General features: G+C 43.9%; 1 protein-coding gene across 2 annotated transcripts in view; it reads right to left on the reverse strand.

Annotated features, from left to right (window-relative positions):
* Positions 1-22158, reverse strand: part of SYN2 (synapsin II) — a 197614-nt gene that overhangs the window by 20033 nt on the left and 155423 nt on the right. For both annotated transcript variants that reach the window (XM_064156345.1, XM_064156344.1), the window contains exons 9-10: positions 18107-18209; positions 10180-10329 (exon numbers count right to left, since the gene is read on the reverse strand). In XM_064156345.1, coding sequence (XP_064012415.1) covers positions 10180-10329; positions 18107-18209 — 253 coding nt within the window. The remainder of the gene's footprint in view (positions 1-10179; positions 10330-18106; positions 18210-22158) is intronic.

Here is a 22158-nt window from a genome sequence, read left to right on the forward strand (position 1 = left end):
AGAGATCTTTTAGGTAGATGGGCCCTGTCAGTGGTCAAGAATCACAGAATGGTTTGGGTTGGAATGTATCTTAAGGGTCATCTATTTCCAACCCCCTTTCCATGGACAGGGACACCTTCCATTGCTCGAGACCCCATCCAACCTGACCCTGAACACCTCCAGAGAGAAGGCATCCACGACCTCCCCGAGCAACCTGTTCCAGTTTGTCACCACCCTCACTGCCAAGAATTTCTTCCTAATCTCCAGTTTAAATCTCCCCTCCTCCAGTTCGAAGTGTTCTCCTCTCATGCTACCACTATAAGCCTTTGTAAAATGTCCCTTTCCAGATTTGTTGTAGCACCCTTCAGGTACTGGAATGCTGCTTTAAGGTCTTCCCAGAGCCTTCTCTTCTCCAGGCTGAACAGCCCCAACTCCTGCAGCCTGTCCACATAGAGGAGGTGTTCCAGCCTTCTGAGTAACTACTTAGGTTTTCTTTGTCACAACTGATGGCTGGCAAAGAGCCTACCAACTTCCCGAGGTAAACAACGAACAAAAAACCCCTTACTGGTTGCTGAACTGCAGAAAATGCTCCTTCATTACCTACACAGAGAATACGACTTATTTCTTGGCAAGCTATATTGCTCTGTTTCTATGGAGCAAACTGTTGTAAGAGCTTGGAAAAGAAAGCAATTCAAGAGGCTTATTTTCTGGAAAAGAGAGGACTGAGAGATCTTATTAATATTTACAAACATCTGAAGGGTGTGTGTCACAGATCATACAGGATATTAGGGGTTGGAAGGGACCCAAAGAGATCATCAACTCAACTCCCCTGCCAGAGCAGGACCATACAATGTAGCTCAGGTCATACAGGAACACACCCAGCCAGGCCCTGAAAGTCTCCACAGACAGAGACTCCACAACCTCCCTGGGCAGCCTGTTCCAGTGCTCTGTGACCCTTACAGTAAAGAAGTTCCCCCTTGTGTGGAGGTGGAACCTCCTGTGCTACAGCTTTCATCCACTGCTCCCTGTGCTATCCCAGGGTGCAAGTGAGCAGAGCCTGCCCCTCAGTCCTGACCCCCAGCCCTCAGATATTTATAAACATGTATTGAATCAAGAGAAAAGGGCTAGGCTCTTTTCACTGGTGTCCTGTGATAGGACACGGGGCAATGGATACAAACCGGATCAGATAAAGTTTCACCTCAACATGAGGAAAATCTTCCTTGCTGTGAGGGTGAGAGAGCCTTGGAGCAAGTGATGGCTCAGAGCTCCCCAGCAGGAGAAGTGCCTCATCTGGTTTGGTTCTTGTTATACATTTCAACAAGCCTATGAGGGAAGTAGACATCACCATTGTTTTCCTTTCACAGCCTGTAGTCTAGTCCTTCTCACCAAAACATTCGTGCTAGCTTCAAACTAGCACAGAGCAGGCTGCCCAGGGAGGCTGTGGAGCTTCCTTCTCTGGAGACTTTCAAGACCTATCTGGATGCATTGCTGTGTGACCTGCCCTAGATGATTCTGCTATGGCAGAGGGGTTGGACTGCATGATCTCCAGAGGTTCCTTCCAACCCCTACCTTTCTATGATTCTGTGATACAGTAAAATCCTATCCATGCTTCTTCCAGGATCTCTGTGCTCCCTTGTCCTGAGCTGATGGAATAGAATCACAGTATCATTTAGGTTGGAAAAGACTCTTAAGATCATTGAATCCAAGCATTAACCAAGTCAGTCCAGTCTCTGGAGTGTAGATAGGATCTGGAGCTCCATCACATGCTATTCCACAAATCTAGATTCCTTGACTTTAGGGTCATAGGATACCATAGCTGCCATTTATCCCCTATTGAGACCTCTTCCTAAGAGAAAGAAAGAGAGCACACATGGTTTTAGGGACTATTAGATCATTTAGCAACCTTCTAAATGCAAGCTGTTCCTAAGTGACTTCTGCTGTCTGCTAGTATAGATCTCATTACACCAGAGAGTGATTTGCTTCACACCAGTTCGGTAGGATTCTCAGCTGCTAACACTGAAACCCTCATTTGTGCAGAATGATTGAGTGTGGCCTTTTAATTTGTTTATTTGCTAGGCAGTCTTTCTTCTCAGACACAGGAAAGAAAGTCCTGCAAGTGCCAGGTGACAGAAGAATCTTGGTGGGGATGTTAATTGGTGGCAAGCAAAGTTAGCATTACGTGTCTGAGAGAATGGCAGAACCTTAGAGGTTGGAAGGGACCTCCAGAGATCATCAAGTCCAACCCTCCTGCCAAAGCAGGATCACCTAAGGTAGTCCACACAGGGCAGTCCACTCCAGGCAGGTTTGGAAAGTCTCCAGAGAAAGAGCCTCCACAACCTTTTTGGGCAGTCTGCTCCCATGCTCTGTTACCCTCACTGTAAAGGAGTTTCTCTTCATGTTGAGGTGAAACCTTCTATATTCCAGTTAGCAAAGAAGATGCAAAGCTGCAGCAAATCTACATGTTGGGGCCCTGGTCCTCTTCCCATCACTGAGTTATACTTCAGGCAAACATCTAGGAGGTTGTGCCAAGCAGAAAGTCATTTAGAAATAAGGTTCACAGCTCAGACTCGATGCAGAGAAATCTCCTTCTCCTAAGAAGCAGACTAATACCGATTTCTGGATTTCCTTGTAACTTCTTGATGGGATCCTTCCCAATGAAGTGCATTTGCCTTCAGTTAAGATCAAATCAAGCAACTGTATTGTCTGGCCATCACAGTGGCTTCAGTGATTTGAAATAAAATTGCTGCTGATCCTAAGTAGCTTGGTTTACAAAAAGAAAAAAGAAGATAAAAGAAAAAAATCAATCCGACAAGATAGAAGGTAATAGAATTGTGATAACTCTTATGCAAGCCCAGGAATAGGTAACAGTTTCCTTTCCTTTCTGGAGAGAATACTTTTTGTTATTTACACTCTCTTCACATTTGCTTCAATTTTTTTTCTGAACATAGGAGAATAAAGCTGCAGAAAACTGCTTGGCTCTAATCAAATCATACAAGGAGTCGGAGAATGAATAAGATAAAGAGAAAAACAGGGAAAATGGAAATAAATCAAACCTAAATGGCTGCAGTTAGCTGAGTAAGAGCTCCCTGACCCCAGTCTCTGCTGAGCTGAATGTGACTGTACTGAGCCTCCCTTGTGAGTGAAGAAGGTATTAAAAATTTTTGGAGAAGAGTGTTAAGACATCATAAACTTCAGGTTCTGCTTTTCTAGTCTCAAAATAACTGAAGTACCATAATTCTGAATTGTTTGTGGGTTTATTACTGGTGTGCTACTCCTTTCTGCTAAGTCAAAAAGAAGGAGGATATGGCTGGGAACATGCTGTGCTCTTTGTGATGTTGTGTCATTATGGATAGGGTCTCTGGTACACTAATTTCCTCCTCCCATTAAGGATAATAAATTCCTTGTTCTTTTGTGGATAGTGCAACATGCTCTTAACAGAGCTGGACTGAAATGGCACTTTCCTAATAGTATTTTCATTAGCTCCAACTGCTAACATGACCATAAACATTTGCATTTTAAGGCAATATTCATGCCCAGTGCAATATTCTGTGCAGAATTTAGTTCAGCACAATTCAGCTCTGAAGTGATCTTTTACTGTTCTTGTTTTTACATAGAAATGCTGCTCTAGAAATAAGCAGGAAATAGCCTGCAGTGAACAACCACCTGCAGAGCTTGGCAAATCCAGAGCACAAGTTTGGGCAGCAAGCTCTGCTATCAACAGATGGAGACAGGTAAGTTATTGCAGTGGGTAGTTTAACCTACTGCTTTGGTTTTCAGGAAAGATTTGAAAAGGACTTCTCAAAAACACTGGGTTGATTCTATGAGTCTATGAAAGGCCTGCAGTGACAGGATGAGGGGCAATGGTTTCAAACTAGACAAGAGTAGATTTAGATCAGATGTTAGGAAGAAGTTCTTTACCATGAGGGTAGTGGAACACTGGAACAGATTGCGCAGGAAGGTGGTTTGAGGCCCCACCCCTGGAGATATTCAAGGTGAGGCCTGACAGGGCTCTAGGCAATATGATCTAGTTGAGGATGCCCCTGCTGACTGCAGAGGGGGTTGAACCAGATGACCCTTGAAGGTCCCTTCCAACCCAAACTGTTCTATAATTCTATAATTTAATTCTAAAAGAGCTGTCAAAAATATTCAAAGAGGTGGAAATTTCAGCTTTCCATCATTGTACTGCCTGCAACTAGAGCAAGTTTGTCTCATGGAAAACTTCTGTACTCCTCAATAAAGTTCCTTTATATATTTTCATCATGCTTGTGAGTAAAACAAGATGTCATGTTTTCAAATGAAACAGAAACAAGTTCTGTTTTGGAAAGAGTTTTTTGACCATGTATGAGATACAACTTCTCTAAGTCCAAGGACTCTTGCTTTTCTTTACAGTGGGAAGACTTGCAAAACAGCTGAGAAGGGCAAACCCAGCAAGCTGTGAATCCTGTAATCAAGAGTACTTTCTGTCCACATACAGCTATGCAATAAACCGTAGCCTGGGACCACAAGAGAAAAGTATCAGACCCAGTTTGTTGACTGGAGCCAGCCAGGTAGCAGGAGGAGCAACAGAAAAGTGCTGCAAATTTGTAGCTTTGCTCCACTACAGGTTCTCTGCCATTCTGTGCACCAGCAGAACTTGTTAGAGTCTGTGCAAGTGTCTGTAGACAAAGAAGGACATTTTTGATATACAAAATATAGATATTGAGAATCTCAACATATATCTGATACTTCAGATAATAAATGTGATGGGTTAAGAATCACAGGGATCTGCATTTCTGAGGTTTTGACATAAGCAAGAGAGTTGTCTGAGGTCCCTGCCTCTGGAATTTGCTCCTTCTGGCACTCTGACAGAGAGAACTTTGTTCTCTTCAGATTATATTGCAAGGCCAGTAATTTTCATCAAGATTTGGCTGCACAGCTCTAAACAAAGACTTATTTTCCTAATCATTGCTTTGTTTTCTGATGGACAGTTAACTGGAATAGCTCTGACCACTGTGGGCATTTTTAAATGGAAGGATTCCTTGCTGCATGATGTCATGGCAGTGGGTAGGATGTAAAACCCCCCAGAGATAATAGGGGAGTTCAAACCATGGCACATCTATCACTGTACTATTGGCTGTGAAGCGGTCATTTAAAAGCAGAAGTAGCAAAACACACAAATTACTCTTTGCTATTTATAGGACTTTGGTTTCTAAGACTACACATCCATACACACACAGCTGATTTGGGATAAAATACTGGCTTTGCATTTTATGTGACCTGTAGTAATACGAGGTACTCCTTTGCTCCAAAAAGGCACAGAATGTATTGCTCAAAAATAGGAAAGCATTCCTCAGGTTAAGCAAGGAGAAGACTGTTCAAGATGATAGGGACAGGTTAAGACACTGATTTTCTTCTGAGGAAAAGAAAACCTCCAAAACAAACAAGCAAACAAACAATTAAAAATTGACTACACAAAAGGAGATATCAATTTTAAGTACTGCAGATCAGAGAATCATAGAATTGTTCTAGTTGAAAAAGATCTCCAAGATCATTGAGTCTAACTCTCAACCCAACACTGCCATGGCCATTAAACTCTGGCCCCAAGTGCCATGGCCACACGTATCTTGAGCACCTCCAGGGATGCTGACTCCAGCACTCCCATGGCAGCTTCTTTCAATGCCTGACCACTCTTCCAGCAAAGAAAATTTTCCTTATATCCAACTTGAGGCCATTTCCTCTTGTCCTGTCATGTGTTACCTGGGAGAAGAGACCAGTTCCCCCCTCACTCCAAGCTCCTTTCAGGGGGTAGTAGAGAGGCTCCTCTTCTCCAAACTGAACAACCCCAGCTCTCTTGTCAGCAACTCATCAGCCCTGTTCTCCAGACCCTTCTCTGGACCTGCTCCAGCCCCTCAATGTCCTTCTTGGAGTGAGGGGCCCAAACCTGAACCCAATATTCGAGGGTGCAGCATCCCCATTTCTGAGTGCAGGGGAACAATCACTTCCCTACTCTTGCTGGTCAAATATTTCCTGATTCTCCCTCAAAGCTGGGCAGATGAATGGGTATTTGGAAATAGTATCTTCTGTAGCCATTCAGATCCTCTCCGTCTGTCCTCAGCTGGTGGGTAACATAAGACAGAACATTTTAAGACAGCAGAGGCTGAGAACTGAGAGGGAAACTAAAAAAATATTGTAAATATTCTGAAGCTGTAATGCTGTTTTGAGTCAATTGCAATCCATAAGTTAAGGATAGGATAAGGGAAAGAAGATTGGTGTTGAGCAACATCCTGTTGCCATTTGCAAAGGCTGAATTCCTCAGTAATCTAAACTAAGTAGCAATCTCTTAGAAGTTTCAGCAGCTCTCCAGAAAATACTGTCTTTGGATTCATCCAAAACTTTTTGGTTTTGGACAAAAAAGTCATTTTTATGGACATAATGAGTGACAGCAATGACTGAGGAATTCAGGAACTTTCTTGAGATGTTCCTGGCATCCTATTTCCATGCTGGACTTACGTCAGCAGTTTCCTATTGGAAATGAGTAAAATCCTTATTTACATACAACAGATAGTCAGTTCCTTTGGATGACACCAATAACCATAAACATTCCTCCTTTGTCTCCTCTAAAGGCCAGGGAAGCATTCTTACCCCAGACCTTTTTACCCCGAAATGTGCAATGTCAAATGCTCTAAATGACTCTGAATCTTTTCCTCTTACAGTCACGTCTGTTCTTTTGATTCACGTTGACTTATATGTTCTGGGAAACTCCAAGCATGATTCTTTGCTTCATTTTAATGCATGGCCAATTTATTAGTCCTAAAAGAAAACATATTATGACACAAAGCTATCTATAAGCCAGCAATGTGCCCCTCTGGCCAAGAAGGTCAATGGTATCCTGTGGTACATTAAGAAGAGTGTATCTAGCAGGTCAAGGGAGATTCTCTTTCTTCTCTACTCCGCCCTGGTGAGACCACATCTGGAGTACTGAGACCAGGTCTGGGACCCACAGTTCAAGAAGAGAGGGAGGGTGTCCAACATAGGCTATGAAAATAGAATCACAGAATCAGAATTGTTTTGCTTGGAAAAGTCCTCTAAGACCATCAAGTCCAAGTGTCAACCTAAGACAGCCATGGCCATTAAACTGTGTCCCAAAGTGCCACCTCCAGGAATGATGACTCCACCACCAACTGAGTAGCTTGTTGCAATGCCTGACCATGATGATTAAGGGACTGGATTAAGGATGATGAAGGGACTGGAGCATCTGTCTTATGAGGAAAGGCTGAGAAATCCAGGACTGTTTAGTCTGAAAAAGAGCAGACTGAGAGGGGATCTTATTAAAGTTTCTAAATATTTGAAGGGTGAATGTCAAGAAGAAGGGGCCAGTGGTGTCCTGTGATAGGACAAGGAACAAGGGATACAAACCAGAACACAAGAAGTTCCACATCAACATGAGGAAAAAGTTCTCTATTGCAAGCACTGGATCAGGCTAACCAGAGAGGTTGTGGAGTCGTCTTCTCTGGAGACTTTCAAGGCCTGTCTGGATGCATTGCTGTGTGATCTGCCCTAGGTGATCCTCCTTTGGCAGGGGGGTTGAACTCAATGATCTCCAGAGATCACTTCCCCCTCCTACCGTTCTCTGCTTCTATGATAAGGTGATTTATTTCGCTCCCCTCCTTGTCTTTCTTTTTCAGTGCCCTTTACAATGGACTTGAGTCATGTTAGATGGAAACTTATCCATTGTATGTGGTTCTGTGGTTGAAACAATTTTGTGCTTAGTTTCAAGTGGCTGCAATATAAATAGAAGCCACACCATTTTTTTTTATGTGGGATGGTGTATTTTTATAACTTAAAGCACGATGGTATATTTGAAGAACAAATTAGTCACTCTGCCTCAAGAACTAGTCTGTCTGAGGTATGCCACAAAGCTGTTTTCAAATTGTTTACCTGGTGTGGAGCCTACTGTGAGCAAAAATAGATTCTTGATGTAGGCTTGGTAGTTCCTGTATTACAGTTTGGCTTATTCTGGTGCTTAACTGATTGCCATGGAGCTGTGCTGGTACAGAACAGCAACACAGCCCTTACAGGTTATGTCAGAATGGATTGGCATGGTTTATTCCTTCAAAGTATTGAACGGGCAATATGAAAGTTGTAGCTGACAATAATAGAATCATAGAATGCTTTGGGTTGGAAGGAACCATAAAGATCATCTAATTCCAACCCCCGTGCCATGGGCATCCAATTCTTCTGCCATGGACTTCTCCCACTAGACCAGGTTGCTCAAGGCCTTGTAAACCTGGCCTTGAAGACCTCCAGGGAGAGAGCATCTACAATCACCCTGGGCAATCTGTTCCTGTGACTCACCACCCTCACTGTATAGCCCTCAGAAAAACTCCCTCCCCAGCTCTCTTGTAGGCCCTCCTCAGGTATTGGGCAATGTTGCTCTTGATCAGACTTGCTGCCTAGCTATGAAGAAAGAGGCCATTTAGCATTTATAGAGCACTGTTCAAAGAATCAGAGAAGATAGAATGGTTTGGGTTACAACAGACCTTTAGGTCTGGACTAGATCTAATGGGGTAGATTATCTCTTCCGACCCCTCTTCCCACTGGTGGGGACATCTTCCACTAGATCAGGTTGCTCAGAGCCCAATCCAATCTGACCTTAAACAATTCCAGTAACTGGGCATGCACAACTCTGGATAACCTGTTCTAATCAACCTAGCTGTAAAGAGTTTCTTCTTTCCAGTCTAAATATCTCATTTTTTGGTTTAAAAACATCACCTCTTGTCCTGTCACTACCGATCTTGGCAACAACATCTTTCTCCATTGTTCTGATTGGCCTCTTTATGTACTGAAAGGTCTCCCTGGAGCCTTCTCCTCTTCCAGGCTGAACAATCCCAACTCTCTCAGCCTGGCCTCACAGCAGAGGGCTTCCAACACTCCCATCACTGCTGTGGCCTCCTCTGGCCCCTCTCCAGCAGGTCCCTGTCTGTGCTGTGCTGAGGACTCCAGAGCTGACCCCAGCACTGCAGGTGAGGTCTCAGCAGGGGAGCAGAATCCCCTCCCTGGCCCTGTAGCCCACAGTGCTGTGTATCAGCCCAGGACAGGGCTGACTCTGGGCTGGAAGTGCTCGGTGCTGGCTCACATCCAGCTTTTCATTCACTGGTATCTTCAAGTCCTTCTCTGCAGGGCTGCTGTCAATCAATTCATTGCACAGTCTGTACTGATACTGAGGCACTGCTGTGACTCCAGTGCAGACTTTGCCGTTCAGGTTCCTCTGGGTAGCATCCCTTCTCTCTAAGGCACTGATTCCACCAACCAGCTTTATGTTATCTGCAAACTTGCTGAGGATTCATTCAATGCCACTATGTGTGCAAGTGATGAAGATATTAAACAGTAGTTTAACAGAGCAGACCCTCAGAACATCTCTTGTTACTAATTTCCATTTGAACTTTGGGCCATGGACTGTAACAGCTTTAACAGCATATTCACCTAACAGTGCACCCACCAAACCCATGTTTCTCTAATTCAGAGGAAAAAAATGTTGTGTCATTTACCAAAATACCACAATCTCAGAAGCTATTCAAAGGATCAATAAAACAAACTTCATGTTTTGTAAGCACAGAAATGGAAACACAAAGAAAACTTCCAACTGCTGAAAGCCAGACAGTAGCAAGGCCAGAGGCAGGATTCTGCATCTCCACACTTGAACCATCAGGCCATGTGAGATAAAACAAGTGAAAGGCATCGATTTGCAATCTTTGACACAAGTTTTCTACTATGCTAAACAGATTTCAGGAGCCTAGTCTTGAAAGGTAGTTCTTCAATTTGCAGCACACAAAATAGGATTCTCATGTCACTTATTTCTCACAAGAACAACACCAACTATTGTCTGAGGTCTCTTTCTGTCATCCTCAGGGCAAAGATTATCTTTGGCAGTGCTTCTTGTTAGTTCCATGATATTGTACATAGATGTAATTAAAAAGAAACAGCTCAGAGCCTGGCAATGCATTGAATCTACTTACCAGTACTGGTAGAAGCACACCAGCACATGGACTATTTGATTAGATCAGGAGATAATCTCACTGAAATACGACAAACCTATCGAACACGTTGAGAAGCTCTTGCATCCTTGCAGTTCAGCATAGGCTTGCACAGTTTTCCAGCCAAATTCTTTCAGGAAAATTTTGAGCTTAAAATTCTAGAGTAAGATGCTCAGAAGTTTCCTACCTGAGGCTGCTGAGTGGCAGTGGGTCTCTGAGGAGATGGAATAGGAGTTTTGGACAACATTTGGTTCATTTTGCTTACGACTAGCTCAGTTATGTGTTGCCTGTCTTCAGTCTGGTGCTCACCGATCAGAGGCATTGAACAGTCCATGACCTGTAAAAGAAAACAAGGCATGAGGTACTGACAGGGCACCAAAGCAAAACAATTCCACGTCCCTCTGGAGTGCCAGGTCATCTGCGCGCAGTGTCACTGTGGTGTTTACTCAGCACCACATCTCCATGGCTTTTAACCCCCTCCAGGAATGGGGATTTCACCACTGCCCTGGGCAGCCTGTTCCTCAGGGAAGAAATTGTTCTGGGCAGCCTGTTCTTCTTCAGGGAAGAAATTGTTCCTCATCTCTAAACTGAACCTCCCTTGATGCAACTTGAGGCACTTTTCAGGGAGTTGCAGAGGGCAATGAGGTCTCCCTTCAGCCTCCTCTTCTCCAGATAAACAATCCCAGCTCCCTAAGTTTCTCCTCATAAGACCTGTTCTCTAGACCTCTCATCAACTTCATTGACAGTATCGAAGACATTCTTAACAGTTGTACATAAAGTTCACCAGATAAAATGTAGCATATTTTTTATTAAGCATATGTTTGGGTGGAACATAACTAATGCTTTCTAATCAATGGAGAGGAAAAAGTATTCAGCTGATATTTCTGAATGGGTAAAATGTAGCCTTGCTGGCTTTACATTAGTATTAATTTCCACTAAGTTTATAGAATCATAGAATGTCTTAAGTTGGAAGGGACCTTAAAGATCATCCAGTTCCAACCCCCTGCCCTGGGCAGGGTCACCTTCTACTAGCCCAGGTTGCTCAAAGTCTCATCAAAGGTGGCCCTTAGACACTTCCAGGGATGAGTCATACACAACTTCTCTGGGCAACCCACTACTCTCAGAGTAAAGAATTTCTTCCTAATGCTACTACTGTTCCTTAAAATTGTCATAACACTTTACAAGATTCAGCTCATTTGATCATGAGCTTTCTTTTTTTGTTATTGCTGCTTTATTCAGGAGTAATTTAGATACTGCCTGGAGGCAGGAAGCAATCATCATGTGCCAGATCTTTCAGCCTGGACTTTAAAATGTTAATAATGACTGAATGGTAGAATGTTTTGATGTCAGCGTGAAAGACATTGGATGTTTGGTTGTTCACTGCAACAACCAAACATGTTCAGAGTCTACAGTCTAAAAACATGCCCCTCCTTGATGGCAGGCATTAATGACAGCTATTTTGGGACATACTGCCCCTCTCACTCTCGGGTGTATTGTTAAACCCCCACACTTACCCAACCACAGAAGCAACAGCTAGGGGTTTCACAGGTGTGCAAAGAAAATCTCACTTTGTTTACCATCCACTTACATTAAAAAAATTATTTGGAGTGACTGTGAAACAAATTGTTCAAAATAAGGTCCTGCCAAAGGATTAGACAGGATTAAGGTCTGGAGGGCTGGGTTCTGCCTGAAATTCTATTTCTACATCCTTCTTTAGGAGATATTGCTGTGCTGTTTACCAGAATATGTGGGAAAACTGTAGTTTTGTGGCTAAGGATAAAAAAAGAAGCCTTGAGGTGTTGCTCAGAACTTCATATCCACTTCAGCAGAGAAGACCTTACCTTTCTTGAAGACAGTATCTTCAAGCACAGCTGTCCTATTCACATCTTGAGCCAATTTCAAACACATATGAAAGTAAAGCCCATAACCAGTAGCTCTTGGCAACCTTCTGGCACTTGGAGAGGTTTTAATGCATTAAAACCCCCTCTTACCCCTTGATGTACTTGAACAAATGCTATTGGTCAAAGATATGCTGAGCTTAACACTGATCAAGTACTGAGTCTGAAACCAAGTCTTGAATGATGGCAAACTGTAATGTGCTGTGGTGCTCTGCTGAAGTATCAAGATAGCAAAGTGGTAACATGAGAAGGCAAGGCATCAGATTATCAAGAAAACTACTGATCTACTGATCCCAAAGTGAAATCTCACTAAACAGCTGAGTAAAAGATTACTAAGGCTTTAAAGCCACTCAGTTGCAGGACACTCTCCAGTTTAATAACTGATGGGACTTGAGAAGTGATACGGGTGGGCAGAAATCATAGCTGGCAGAAGTGTGGCCAGCAGGGCCAGGGAGGTGATTCTCTCCCTCTACTGTGCTCTGCTGAGACCCCACCTGGAGTACTGCATCCAGTTCTGGAGCCCCTAGTACAAGAGGGATGTGGACATGCCGGAACGTGTCCAGAGAAGGGCCAGGAGGATGATCAGAGGGCTGGAGCACCTCTGCTATGAGGACAGACTGAAAGAGTTGGGGCTGTTCAGTCTGGAGAAGAGGAGGCTTCAAGGTGACCTTACTGTGGCCTTCCAGTAGCTGAAGGGGGCCTACAGAAATGCTGGGGAGGGACGTGTTAGGATATCAGGGAGTGATAGGACTAGGGGGAATGGAGCAAAGCTGGAGGTGGGGAGATTCAGACTGGATGTGAGGAGGAAGTTGTTGAGCATGAGAGTGGTGAGAGCCTGGAATGAGTTGCCCAGGGAGGTGGTTGAGGCCTCATCCCTGGAGGTGTTTGAGGCCAGGCTGGATGAGGCTGTGGCCAGCCTGATGTACAGTAGGGTGTCCCTGCCTATGGCAGGGGGGTTGAAACTAGATGATCCTTGTGGTCCCTTCCAACCCTGACTGATTCTATGATTCTATGAAAGCAGAAGATGAAAGAGGGGGGTAGCTTTGAGCCCCCTCTGGGCAGTTTCTTTTGTCCAAGAGGGAGTTTGGATTTCTGTATTATTTCTGATGTGTATATAATTGCAGATACTTCTGAATATATTGTGTGCATGTATGCTTGTAAATTTTGCTTTGCTGTAAATACAGCTTCAGCTTACTTCCAAGCCATCTGAGCTAGTCTGGTAAACTTCAATAGTGTGTGTTCGTGGAAGTCCCCACCCCACCACAGAGAATGCAGTGTATTTTCCTTCCTAGTAAAATAATTAATGACAGTTGTCAGAAATCAGTAATATTGTAAATAAATGTTATTATTAAGAATGAAAAGCATTTTGGGTAACACTACAGCAGCTTCTAAAACCTGCAAGTGACTAACAGGAGTGTCACACTGGCGTTTGCCTTGCATTAGATGGCTTGACAAAGTTTAAGCATACACAGAGCATCCTGTTTATAAACAGTCTACTTACAGTCTCTATTTGTCTTAAAATACAATTTAAAACCAGCCACGTTTGTGCTTGGTCATTTTCCAGTACCTAGTTCAGCTACTGGACTTTCCCACTCAGAGGCTTTCATCGCAAAGAGACATCTGTCATGTATATAATCAAAGCAGCTACTTTTGCAGATACCAGTACAGAATCATAGAGCTGCTGAGGCTGGAAGAAACTTCTGAGATCAAGCCCAGTTACTCACCTAGAGCTCACAATCCCACTACTACTGCTAAGCTACTGCCACTAAACTACATCTCTCAGCACCACATCCACATGTCTTTTAAATATCTCCAGGGATGGTGACTCGACCACCTCCTTGAGCAGACTGTTCTAGTGCTTGAGAACCCTTTCCATGAAAAAATCTTTCCTAATATCTGGCCTGAGCCTCTCCTGACACAACTCAAGGCTGTTTCCTCTTGTCCTGGCACTTGTTGCATCTGAGAAGAGACCGACCACCACCTTGCTCCAACCTCCCTTCAGGTGGTTGGTTGTAGAGGGCAATGAAGTCTACCCTCAGCCTCCTCTTCTGAAGAGTAAACAACCCCAGGTCCCTCAGCTGCTCCTCATAAGATTTGTGTTCAGGGTTCTTCACCAACTTCATGGTGCTTCTTTGGATATGCTCCAGCACCTCAGTGTTTTTCCCATAGTGAGGGCCCAAAACTGAACCCAGCACTTAAAGTGCCTTCCAGCTCAAGCCATAGTATGATTCTATGCATCATGTATTTACCACCAAAAGATTAAGAATCATAGAATGGCTTGGGTTGGAAGAGACCTCTAAAGGTCATTTAGTCCAAAGCCCATTAAGAAAATTCACTTATTTGTGGCTTTGTGAAGACCCAGCCCAAATAGTGCTGGGAAAGGCAGAGCTGTGGAGGCTAAAGAAAGGGCGAAGGTGAAGAATTCTTCTGACAGAGTGGAAGAAAAGGGTGTTTGTCAGGATGCTGAAGTACAAGGGGAGTATTAAGGAAAGGACAGAGAGCTTTCAAGACAGGAGTGCCCAATGAGTCTGACAAAATAATGACATATGGATTTCATGTGGAAAAAGACCTATGAATAATAGGATCAGAGGAAATGGTTTCAAGCTGTGCCAGGGGAGGCTCAGGCTGCATACTAGGAAATATTTCTTCGCTGGAAGCGCTCTCAAACATCTCAAACATCTAGTCTGGGTGACTTCCTAAGAGTGGGGAGGTGGGTAACACCCAAACCATCACAAATGGTCTGCCTAGGGCAGTCACCACCCCGGGGATGTTTAAGCAGTGTGTGGACCTGGTGTTTAGGGCCATGGTTTAGTGTTGGCTCTTCAGTGTTGGCTTGAAGGTAGCACTGGATGATCTTTGAGGTCTCTTCCAACTAGATGTATTCTGTGATTCTCTGAATTACAGGAGAAGATACATGATAATTGGCAATTACAGAGGAAGGAGGAATTCGTTCCACTGTGAATCAGGGGAATTTTGAAGGCCCATGCTTGAGAGTGTGAGGACTGAGAAAAAAACATTTGCTGTGGTCTGTGAGAGATGGACTGTGCTATTGCTGCCTTAGGCGGTGTTCTTTGGGGCTGTTTTTGTGAGACTTCCCTCTGTGTTCCCAGTTGTGGTGAAAAGGCAGAGGCTGATACAGCTTTTGCTTTAAGAGTTCTAAGTATGAGGAAAGTAACTGATATTGAAAAAAAGGAATAGTTTGACAGGGTCATTCAAACTGAGTGGGAAGTAAGAAGTGATGTGATTTCAAAGAAGTGAGGGAGGGACTGGATGTGAAGTAATCCCGGGGCTTTCCCTGAGGTCTCTACAGCAGAGGCAGGAATGATTTGTAATTGGAAATCTAACCACACCTGAGGAGGCAGCACAGCAGAAAGTCAGCCCTGACTGGTAGGGAATGCTCACAGCCCTTCCTGCAGTGGGTGAGTAACAACATCTGCTGGAAAAGTAAAAACAGCTGGGAAAGGGAATCGAGCATGCCTAGATGGAGGATCCAGAGCCTACAGACAAAGTGATATGGGTTTGTTTCAATCTGGAATGAAAACAATCCAAGCAAATGATTTCTGTGTCCAGAATTGCTGGATAAAGCTGAGCTTGTGTGCTGCAAACTCATGCAAACACAATATACACATGGTAGAATGGTAGAGGGTGGAAGTGACCTCTGGAGATCATCAAGTCCAAACCCCCCACCAAAGCAGGATCACACACATCCAAATAGGTTTTGGAAGTCTCCAAAGAAGTCTCCACAATCTCTCTGGGTAGCCTGCTCCAGGGCTCTGTCACCCTTACAGTAAAGAAGTTCTTCCTCATATTGAGGTGGGACTTCCTGTGTTCCAGTTGGTGTCCATTGCCCCTTGTCCTGTCATAGGGGCAGACTTGATCATAGCATCATTCAGGTTGGAAAAGACCCTTGAAATCACCAAGTCATTAACTCTACTCTACAAGGTTCACCCTAAACCATATCCCCAAGCACCACATCCAAATGACTTTCAAACACATCCAGGGTAGGTGACTCCACCACCTCGCTGGGCAGTCCATTCCAATGCCTGGCCACTCTTGTTGGGAAAAAGCTTTTCCTAATGTCCAGTCTAAACCTATCCTGATGCAGTTTGAGGCCATTCCCTCTTGTTCTGTCACTAATTACCTGTGAGAAGAGACCAGCACCAACCTCTACAATGCCCTTTCAGGTAGTTGTAGAGAGTGATGAGGTCTCCCCTTAGCCTCTTCTTCTTCCCACTAAACAGCCCCAGTTCCCTCAGTCCATCCTCATAAGATTTATTCTCCAGGCCCTTCACCATCTGCTGCAGAAAGTGTCTTTTGACAATTGTCTTTTGACTTTGGTGGAAGGGGATGATGTTTGCTGGCATTGCTCAAGAATTTGAAAATGGTGTTGTATAAAAACTGCAGAAGCAGTCAAGTTCAGTGAATGCAAGAGAATTCTGACAGGAATTAGCTAACTGAAGAACATGACTATTAAAATAAAAGAGACATTCTTCATTTCTCTTGGAAGCAGAAAAGCTCCAACTGTAGTTGTAGAATCATAGAACTGTTTTGGTTGGAAAAGGCCTCTCAGATCAATTTCAACCATCAACCTAAGACCACCACTGGCCATTAAACCTTGTCCTAAAGCACCATGCCCACTTGAACACATCCAAGGATGGCAGCTTCACCACCTCCCTGGGCAGCCTGTTCCAATGCCTGACCACTCTTACAGGACAGGAATTTTTCCTAATATCCAACCTAAACCTCCCCTGACAATTTCAGGCCATTTCCTCTCATCCTATTACCTTATACTAGGGAGAAAAGACCAGCCCCCACTTCACTGCATCCACCTTTCAGGGAGAGAAGGTGCAGGATGAATAGAAAGTAGACAATGAAAGGATAAGAGGGACTAAGTAGTGGGAGTTGATGCCAATCGTTTCTCAGACTAGCCTTAATAAACACATTTGTTTCCCCATGTTAGAAGCACACTTGTTTTTCACCCTTTCAAATCTCAGCCAGTTTCACTGGGTCAAGCATTACAGATTCAGGAGAAACCTCAGGGTGTGCTGGAGGGGATGGACTGCCACATGTGGAGAAGCAACATAGGAATTTGCTCAGACTGGATGTGAGGAGGAAGTTCTTCAGCATGAGAGTGGTGAGAGCCTGGAATGGGTTGCCCAGGGTGTTGGTTGAGGGCCCATGCCTGGAGGTGTTTAAGGCCAGGCTGGATGAGGTTCTGGCCAGCCTGATCTAGGGTAGGGTGTCCCTGCCCATGGCAGGGGGGTTGGAACTAGATGACACTTGTGGTCCCTTCCAACCCTGATTGATTCTGTGATTCTAAGTTTGTATGAAATCCTAGATTTTATGCTGCAGTGAGTTTTGATACAAGAAGATCTAATTTAGCTAAGCAAACTAAAGAAACAGAATTTATTGACACTTTCCTTAGCATCTCAGAACGTAGAGATTAATTCTGTTTGTTTTGCCGAAGCTTTAATCAATCAATCAATAATCATCAGATTACTCTTCTGGTTCAGAAATAATTATTCTTCCCTTTGCACATCCCAGCCTCTTTTGGAGTGGGGAGATTCTAAAGATCCTTGCTTATCTTCTAAATAAAATTGGAAGAACATGGATGATGTTGAAGAAATCCCAAACTGTGTGATAGGCAAGCGAGGGTCTCTTGTTTTATGCCTGCCAAAGTTCTATTTACCTGTAAGAAACTCAGGGTAAATGAGAAATGTAACCTTTTCTAAACTGTCTACAGCAGGAACTTCTGATTCATCAGGAATCAGACCTTAAAGGTAATGTTTAGGCTAGAAAAAAAGGTAAAGCTGTTTCCACTTCAGGCTTAATTTCCCTTTCCATGTAGAGGTATAATTTTGCTGGGGTTCCCATGGGATAGTGCTATCTATAAACCTTCCAGGAAAAACTGGTAAGCCTGCTCAGGAAAGAAAACCTAAGGGCTGGGAAAATGTGACAGCCACATTTGGTTTTGTTCTGTGCTTTGTGTCCATTTCCTCCAACACCAGAAGACATCACCATATATAGGGTTACATTTTCCAGCAAGCGTGGCCACTAACTGGGAGATGTGGCTTTGTATGATGGCTTACACATAGCTCAGAAACACGCAGCCTGTCCTGAAACACAAATAAGCCAATGTCCCACCAGCAGAAATGTTCTTTACTTGGGTGTCTGCAACAGATAAAAACATATATGGAAAAGAGTGGGATTGCTTACCTCAAAAATATAATCTTTTCCATCCTTTCCATGCACAGCTTTAACAGCACAGATGTCCAAGCCACCGAAGATTTCAGAGCAGGTATCGACCCAGAGCTTGTACCTGGTTGGGAAACACAATTTTTTTTCCTGTGAGTATCTCACCAGGCACTTGTTTTTCTATAGTCTCAACCTAATAATGCACTTTATACAACATTTGCTCTAAAGTCAGATTCTTCACTCTGTTGGCAGTTTTGCTGAATTTGTGTTTTCCAGAAGAGTAGTTCAGAGCTACTGCCCTGATTACTTTTCTTAGGAGAATCCAGAAAAGCTGTAGATCTGGCCTAGTATTATGCTGGATTCTCTCCCAGTTTTTATTGGTCCCAACACATGTTTGCTTTAAACTCTGAGTAACCTGAAGATAAGACATGCAGGAACACAAACAGCTTTTAGCTGCAACCAATTCTGCATTTCCAGCACCCTTATGCTCCTACAGAATCTCAGAATTCCACCATGGTGGGGTTGGAAGAGACCTCTGAAGATCATCTAGTCAAATTCCCTGCTAAAGCAGGGGCACCACAGCAGCTTGCCCAGGGTTTGACATCTCTGCAGAGAAGAGACTCCACAACCTCTCTGGGCAGCCTGCTCCAGGGCTCCAGCACCCTCACACCAAAGAAGTTTTTGCTTTTGTTCAGATGCAACCTCCTGGGTTCCAGTTTGTGCCCATTGCCCCTCATCCTATCACTGGGCACCACAGAAAACAGTCTGGCCTCATCCTCTTCCACCTTTAGCTCTTGATGGGCATTGAGAAGATCCTCTCTTTGCCCTTCTCCAGTCTAAACAGCTCCAGGTCTCCCTGTCTGTCCTCCTCACAGAGATGCTGCAGGACCCTCAACATCTTTGTAGCCTCCACTGGACTCTCTCCAGTAGTTCCCTGTCCCTGCTGAACTGGGGACCCCAGAACCAGACCTGATCATTGTGGCTGTACTTTCTATGAGAACTCCACAGAAGGGGAGTTTCCATGGTGACAATGATGGTGTAGGGCATTGGAAATTAGGGATGAGGACTTCTGTTTTCTCGGGAAATTGAAGCTTGTCCATCTGTGCCCAGATCCAACTGCGACAACCCTTTTGCCTGCTATACGTGGCAGTGTACTTCAGTATGAATGAGTTCTATTTTTGATCACAAAACTAGAATGAGAGTCTCCATGTAGGGAGACTGAGGGGAAAACCCAGTAATGCTTATAAATATCTAAAGGGTGGGGGTCAAGAGGATGGAGCCAGACTATTCTTGGTTGTGTCCACTGACAGGATAAGGGACCAATGGACACAAACTAGAACACAGAAGGTTCAGTCTAAACATAAGGAGAAGATTCTTCACTTTGTGGGTGGCAGAGCACTGGAACAGGCTGTCCCAAGAGGCTGTGGAGTCTCCACCTCTAGAGATATCCAAAACCCACCTGGACATGTTCCTTTGTTATTTACTCTAGGTGACCCTGCTCTAGCAAGGTGTTGGACTAGACGACCTCCAGAGATCCCTTTTGACTCCCACCATGCTGGGATTCTGTGAACTGCAGCAAAATTCAACTGAAATGTAAAGAGTTCTGAGGAACTCTATGACTCCTGAACACAGTATTTCATACTTTACAGAAGATAAGAACTTCTCTACTTCATTTTCAACTTCATGGAGAGGAATGGGCAGTTTAGCCATTCTACATAGAATCACAGAATCATAAAATGGTAGTGGGTGGAACTCAGGAGATCATCAAGTCCAAGCCCCCTGCCAAAGCAGGGTCACCTAGAGAAGATCACACAGGAAGACATCTAGACAGGTCTTGAAGGTCTCCAGAGGAGACATGCAGTAAGATGATTTATTTTTCTGGCATGAAGAGCTTGATCCACCCTACGAATAGCCAGATTGTCTGACTAACAAGGGAGTGAAGCAGGACTTACTAGAAAATGCATGAGGCAATTCCTGTGATGGAACGATCAGTGATGTAACAAGGAGATGCTGCCGGGAGCATGCTGTGGTGATGTAAGCTCTGTGTGCTTGCTCAGTGACTCATAAGATACAAAATATCCTGGAGAGCATTCATTCTCTAAGAGCAGAGCTGTGCATGGGCACGATCTTGATGTGTTAACGTAGGCAGGTATCACACTTCCACCAACCGTAGGACACGTTTTACTTAAACCCCCAACACTTCAAAGCAGCCATTTATCATCAACTTCTTTTCTCTTTCACAGGCTACTATTTGAGGATAAATGAAAGCCATTTCCTTCTACAGACCCTCTCCTGCTCCAGCCTCTGAGTCACCACATCACTGTATTTTCCATTGACAAAGAATTGATGTAATAAACACAGCATTTGACTTCACTCCAGGATCAAAGCAAGCTGGTTGCTGGGCTGAGAGTCTTACTCATATATAAATACCTTCAGCAACAGCATCCTTTCCAAGTAAACTCATCCTCATCACATTCCTTGTATTTTCTTACATCCTCTGTTCCAGTGGAAAAGTTTTTTTTTCTTTTAAGCAGAACACAAAGAAATGGATACAACTGCTTGAAAAAATCCTGATGGATCTTAGCAATGAAAATCAAAAAGGCTTTTTCTCCCTGTGAGAAACATGTTTTTTGTCCAGAATGGGAGGTTTTGTTGGATGCCTGACAATTTCAACATCTGTAGATGCATTGACTGACTGGACTGTGTGCATGCACTTGCTTATAAATAACTTTTCTCTTTGCTGTCAAATGCCAATGTGTATCTTAGAAAGTCATGAGGTCAGCAAAACTTGTTATTAGCAGTAAATATCTGGACTTTATATGAAAAAGAAATGAAGACCTTTTAAAAAATGCTGAAACATCAGTCAGATCTATGAAAGTATTTTTAATAGACTGTCTTCTGCCAACAAACACAGAGCTGGAAAAACATAGCTCCATTTGGAAAGAGGTCTTGGATGGACTAGCCTGTAGTGTTTTAGACCCAGGGTCTGCACAGTAGGTTGGACAAGAAGTCACAGTTCCTACTTTGCTAGAGCCAATACAATGTGCAGCAGCCATAAAGCTGACAGATAATAAAGCTCCTCAGATGCCTGACACTAAATATCTGGTGTGGGAGAGGAGGTGGGCAGAGTTAGCATAGGTCTCCATTCTGACCTGGTGAGCTGAGCCTCTCTGACACAAAAGCATCAGTGAGAACACAGAACACTGGAACATGCTCATTCTCCGCCTTGTCACTGTCCCTGACCATGCTGCAATCTTCTTTCTGTTCTACATTTCTAGACTGAGATTTGTATTCAGTCAACAGCAGCAACTCAGGTAGTGCTTCCAAAACACCTCTTAATTGATGAATCAATCTAGAAATTAAATGCCCATGCAACAGATGTGATTGCTTTTGGTACACTCTTACACTACTTCAGCTCCAGCAAACTCCAACCTTCTCTTCTCATTCTTGCTCTGTTTTGTGCATCCCAGTGGGTCACCAAACAAAAAATGGGACTATGTGATACATATCCTGTTCCACACCCATCTTCTCTATGAATAAAAGAAGTGTGGGGTTGTTGGTGACTGTGGCATTTTATTGCTGCAGTTGTTGGGGGTTTTTTTGGTTGTTGTTGGTGGTTTGGGTTTTTTTTTGGGTGGTTTTGTTTTGTTGTTGCTGTTTTTTTCTTTTCATGAGAAAATATCTATTATTCTCTAATTATCTTCCATTCAAAGCTGGAAGCAGAAGCAGAGCACACAGAGCACTTACAGAGAGGGGGCCAGGCAAGGCTGGAAATTCAGACCTGATACTGTTTAGTTTTCCTCAGAGCAAAACTCAAGTGCCCGTGTTTTTCCAGAGGCAGAGCTGATGGACTGTAATTACACGCACTAAAGCACACTCCTTCTGCCTCTCGGTGAATGCATAACCTCATTGCCTAAAGGAAGGTGGGAGAGGAATGAGAAAGAGAGAATTCTGTGGCTCCACTCCATCCCCAGAGGGGAGATCAGAGAGGACACAGTCTAGACAGGGGTTGGACAGCAGGGAGTTGCAATTCCCGTCTTACTTGTTTTCACCTTTCTCAGGGCAGGCAATGG

The sequence above is a fragment of the Pogoniulus pusillus genome, chromosome 16 (genome assembly GCF_015220805.1).
Source record: "Pogoniulus pusillus isolate bPogPus1 chromosome 16, bPogPus1.pri, whole genome shotgun sequence".
Taxonomy (NCBI): domain Eukaryota; kingdom Metazoa; phylum Chordata; class Aves; order Piciformes; family Lybiidae; genus Pogoniulus; species Pogoniulus pusillus.